The following is a 4991-nucleotide window of genomic DNA, read 5'->3' as shown; positions in this document are numbered from 1 at the left end:
GGACCCCGTAGACCCGGACCCCGGATATATACTGACCCCTCTATGTAGCTGCGCTCCGACAGGAAGTCATTGAGCACTTTGAGGCCGGAGGCAGATTTCAGGTCACCGAAGCCCATAACGACGAAGAAGAACCGGCGGGGAGGAAGAAGAAGAAGGAGGAAGGAGGTCGGAGGAGACAGCTTTATACCCGGAGACTAACTGCTCCTCCTCCTCACAGGACGCTCCTCCTCCTCCTCCTCCTTACCGATCACTTGGAGGAGGAAGAAGATACAAAATGTTTCAGAATAAAGGTCATATTACAGACAGGAAGAAGAGGAAATGTTTCAGAATAAAGGTCATATTACAGACAGGAAGAAGATACAAAATGTTTCAGAATAAAGTTTCAGAGAGGATTACAATCATTAATTTGATAAAAGAATAAAATGATTAAAAGTAATAATAAATTAAACCTCCTTTAGGGGTTGCCATTAGTTATATTTGTTTACAATAACTTGTTTATTTATGAACTTATAATGTTGTTTATGTTTGTTCTTCTCTGGGTTTTAAATCAGCCTGCAGACACTCGACCTGCCTCCGGCACAGGAATGCAGTCAGACCCGTCTCACTGTCACATGACCCGCTCTGATTGGACCCACCTGAACACACCTGGGAGACGTTATCCAGGTGAGTCTCAGTCAGTGGCAGAAGAAGACAGTCCATTACAGGATATGGGTCAAGCTCGCAGCTCCACTTCTCCTCAGGTAACTCAATCAATACTAATCAATACTGATCAATACTGATCAGTATTATAGAACAATTACTGAGTTTATAAGATGTAATACCCAACAGTTAATCAATTAGTCCCTTCAGTATCATTGTAGAGTACTTGTACTGCGTTTATTATGGTTTTATTCTTTCATTAATGTCTTCCTTCAGGATTCAGTCAGCAACCAGAACCAGAACCAGAACCAGAGTTTAGTGTGAGAACTGTTCTGGGTCTCCAGCTGTTACACTGACTGATGCTAACAGCATCATTAGCATTAATAATCAGCTTTATGGACAATATCTCAGCAGCTGATTGGCTGATTAGTACGATATAAGAATGTTTCAGAATAAAGTTCATGTTACAGACAGGAAGTAAAGGAAATGTTTCAGAATAAAGCTCATATTACAGACAGGAAGTAAAATGTTTCTCTAAGGGTAATAAACCCGACTGTGGTTCTGGTTCTCAGGGAGGAAATACTTTATATATATTTAATATCCTGGGAATAATGCTGGTTATCAGGAACCTTTAGGCTGTGGTCACATGAATGGAGCCAGAAAACAGAACCAGAATCAGTTCTAATGTATGTTGAGATGTTTTTGTGATGTTGAGGAGTCAGTCTTAATAATAACCAACGCTTTTGAACTTTAACGGGTGTTTGTGCGCTCAGGTGATCCTGATGGGTTTGGACTCGGCTGGAAAGTCGACTCTGTTGGCCAGACTGCTGACAGGACAGGTGAGGCCACTGTGGACAAGTAGATATAAACAGGATGGGACAGAATCAACAGTGTTTGTCTGCAAACTCGTAGGTTATGGAAACGTCACCGACCATCGGATTCAACGTGGGAACTCTGGACTTGGATAAGAAGACGTCTCTGACTGTGTGGGACGTCGGCGGACAGAAGAGCATGAGACCCAACTGGAGGTAAGTAACAAACAGAAATCTGTGTGTACTTTCTTTCACATCCAAACAACTACAGGTGTGATGAGGTCGTGAAGCAGCGTGGGATCATGGGAGTTGTTGTCTTCACCACCATTGTCGTCATTGCAGTCTGCAGTCGGTATCAGTGCCGATCGAGGCATTCTGTTAACTGATTGGTATCAGCTATTATTAATTATCTGATTTATTGATTCAATCTATTTTTATTCCCTCCGACACCAAACAAACATTACGGAGGGTTTGTTATTATTTACTTTTATTATGTAACAAAATAAAATGTAATGCAGAGCTTCAGATAGGACCGGGAATCGGTATCTGCAGATCGGTCAGGACGTCCCTTGTTTATAAACTGTTTAATGATACAGCTCGATCTTCCTCTTCAGGTACTATATTGACGACTGTAAGGCTCTGGTGTTCGTGGTGGACAGCAGCAACCCAACCCGGATTCCAGAGGCCCAGAAGGCCCTAAAGAAGGTCCTGACTGAGGAGAAGTTACGAGGAATTCCTCTGATGGTTCTGGCCAACAAGAAGGACCTGCCGAACTCCATGACCATACGAGAGGTATGAACACACACCGAAAACCATGAGATAACCACAGCCAGCGCTGTAATGTCCCACTAACATGAACTACACACAGTGTGTAGCTGAGCTTAATAGTTCCTGTGTTTGTGTATATGGTACGTTACTACAGCAAACTGTGGAAGCTAACGCTGGAACTAGTTAACAGCACATTCAATTCAATTCATTTCAATTTTATTTGTATAGCGCCAATTCATAACAGAAGTTATCTCAGGACACTTTTGTCTCCTATGTTTTAATAATTTCCTTTATAGAATCTAATGTTGTATGCAGTGAGCCTGCAGCACTATTAACAAGATTATCAAATTACCTATAATTCACCTCTCTTAAAGGGGAAGGGTGGAGGAAGTATTCAGGTCAGTAAAAGTACTAATACCAACCAAAAGGTCACAAGAAAGAAAAGAAGACGCTTCCTCGTTAGGGAACAACGTTTACAGTTGAACTACCACTAGATTTAGCTGTTTACTCCTCTTCTTCTCATCATCTCTCTCCCTCCTCCCTCCTCCTCCTACCTCAGATCTCCAACCAGTTGGATCTGCCCAGTTACACTGACCGGTTGTGGGAGGTTCAGGCTTGCAGTGCTCTGAAGGGACTCGGCCTCCAACAGGCCTTCATGTCTGTCAACAAACTGATCAAGAAGAGCTGAGAGAAGGATGAGGAGGAGAAAGAGCAGGATTAGAACTAAAACATTTATTATTTATGCTGAATAAATATGTAATAATAAATAAATAAAGATGATTAATGAAGCTGAATGAAGCCTGGTTATTGAGTTTAATATGGAGACTCACTGCTGGAGCCTCTAGTGGATGTCAGCGGAACTGCAGCCACAGAGGTTGTTGATTGATTTAAATGTATAACCACTATGATCAATACAAGATACCCCATTAGTATTTTGCTAGCAATAATGTAACCAAGCAACCAAGCTTAGGTTAGCCACATATGGCTAAAGATTTTGCTACTTTACCTAGCTAGCTTGTCCAGGTTAGCAAGAGAGCTAATGTTATCTAACATTATCCAAACCAGTCAACCAGTAAACCAGTCAACAGAACCAGTCAACCAGTAAACAGAACCAGTAAACAGAACCAGTCAACCAGTAAACCAGTAAATGGAATCAGTCAACCAGTAAACAGAACCAGTAAACCAGTGAATAGAACCAGTCAACCAGTAAACAGAAACAGTGTATGATTTATTCTGGTTTTCAAGCTGAAAGTGAGAAAATTTCCCATCTGAACTTTGAAACTTTGAGTCCTGTAACTGTTTTATATATCAGAGATCAATGCAGTCGATTGATGATCAATCACAGTTTGTGTTTAGTTTCTGCCAGCAGTCACTGATCAATAGTGTTGATTGATTGGTGGTCAGTTGATCAGTTGATCGTCTCTATATCTTCTTCCTGTTTGCATGTTCGTCTGGAATGAACTTGTGCAGCCTCCTCAGGGAGAACCAGGACTGGACCAGTAGCAGGACCGGGACCAGGACCCAGACCCCGTTAAAGAAGACCAGGTAGACCCACAGGTAAAGCCAGCTGGATGTGTTCAAGTGAGGACTGCCGACCAGCCAATCAGGACAGAAGGTCATCCAGCCACCGTACAGCTCGCACACGCTCAGAGCAACCTGCAGGAAGTGTCTGTAAGTACACAGGAAATACAGTGCTCATTACAGTACTACAATACTACAATACTACACAGTACTAAGTACTACAATACTACAATACTACAGTACTACAGTACTAGAATACTACAGTACGCAGTACTCAGTACTACAGTACTACAATACTACATTACTACAGTACTACAGTACTACAATACTACAATACTACAGTACTACAGTACTACAATACTACAGTACTACAGTACTACAGTACTACAATACTACAGTACTACACAGTACTAAAGTACTGCAATACTACAATACTACAGTACTACATTACTACAAAGTACTAAGTAACTGCAATACTACAATACTACAGTACTACTTACTTCACACAGTATAAGTACTGCAATACTACAAATCTACAGTACTACATTACTACACAGTACTGAATACTGCAATACTACAATACTACAGTACTTATAATACGTCAGTATCAGGTACTACAATACTACAATAACTACACAGTACTAATACTACATGCACAGTACTAAGTAATACTACAATATACAATATTACAGTGCTCAAGTACAGTAATCTCAATTCAATTCATTTCAATTCAATTTTTATTGTATAGTGCCAAGAATTATCTCAGGACACTTTTCAATAGAGCAGGTCCTAGACCGAACTCCTTTTAACATTTACAGAAGACCACCACAGTACCACCATGAGCAAGATTGGAGACGGGGGCAAAGGAAAACTGCCTTTTAACGGCAGAAACCTAGGACAGACCTTCGCTCTAGTGGGTGGTCATCTGCCTTTGACCAGGTTGGGGGGACAGAAGAGACAGAGAGATGTACCAGCAACAACAGTACAAAACTACATTAATAGTAGTGACCGATGACGATGACAGCAGCAAACGATGGGGACAATGAGCAGCGACAACAGTAATGTAGCAATAATAATCTAATTATAATAATAAATAATAACAACAATAATATTCAGTGTTTTTAGCAATGGTAGTCAGCAGGACCATGGCAGGGAGGCATCCACCAAGGATCCATGAGAACCTGTGAGACAAGAAAGCAACAAGAACTCGGGGGAAAGAAGTGAAGTTAGTAACATTAACTTAATGGGACA

At 41.1% G+C, this 4991-nt stretch overlaps 2 protein-coding genes across 3 annotated transcripts in view; one reads left to right on the top strand and one right to left on the bottom strand.

Annotated features, from left to right (window-relative positions):
• Nucleotides 1-6: 6 nt before the first annotated feature.
• arl11 (ADP-ribosylation factor-like 11) lies at nucleotides 7-3013 on the top strand. 2 transcript variants are annotated; one of them, XM_035677960.1, is made up of 6 exons: nucleotides 7-290; nucleotides 552-740; nucleotides 1413-1478; nucleotides 1552-1667; nucleotides 2066-2243; nucleotides 2779-3013. In XM_035677960.1, exons 2-6 carry the CDS (start codon nucleotides 585-587, stop codon nucleotides 2905-2907), a joined length of 645 nt encoding a protein of 214 aa, XP_035533853.1. In that variant the 5' UTR covers nucleotides 7-290; nucleotides 552-584; the 3' UTR covers nucleotides 2908-3013. The 2 variants fall into 2 exon arrangements, with proteins under 2 accessions (XP_035533853.1, XP_035533852.1); XM_035677959.1 differs by having other exon boundaries at nucleotides 7-334.
• A 413-nt stretch (nucleotides 3014-3426) lies between these two features.
• The window catches only part of ebpl (EBP like), a 2723-nt gene continuing 1158 nt past the window's right edge, over nucleotides 3427-4991 (bottom strand). Inside the window, exon 4 of the mRNA XM_035677963.1 lies at nucleotides 3427-3888. Within this exon, the coding sequence (XP_035533856.1) occupies nucleotides 3642-3888 (247 nt within the window). The 3' untranslated portion in view covers nucleotides 3427-3641. The remainder of the gene's footprint in view (nucleotides 3889-4991) is intronic.

Source organism: Morone saxatilis, unplaced genomic scaffold (genome assembly GCF_004916995.1).
Source record: "Morone saxatilis isolate NCDOM2014 unplaced genomic scaffold, NCSU_SB_2.0 Contig6, whole genome shotgun sequence".
NCBI lineage: Eukaryota > Metazoa > Chordata > Actinopteri > Moronidae > Morone > Morone saxatilis.
Note: the sequence above shows the minus strand (reverse complement) of the source record. Positions and strands in the feature narration are given on the sequence as shown.

Excerpts from the sequence above, each read along its gene's own strand:
- arl11 (XM_035677959.1), top strand. The coding sequence starts at position 275 with ATGTTTCAGAATAAAGGTCATATTACAGACAGGAAGAAGAGGAAATGT. Across the intron at positions 741-1,412 it reads GCAGCTCCACTTCTCCTCAG|GTGATCCTGATGGGTTTGGA; the intron begins GTAACTCAATCA and ends TTGTGCGCTCAG. Across the intron at positions 1,479-1,551 it reads CCAGACTGCTGACAGGACAG|GTTATGGAAACGTCACCGAC; the intron begins GTGAGGCCACTG and ends GCAAACTCGTAG.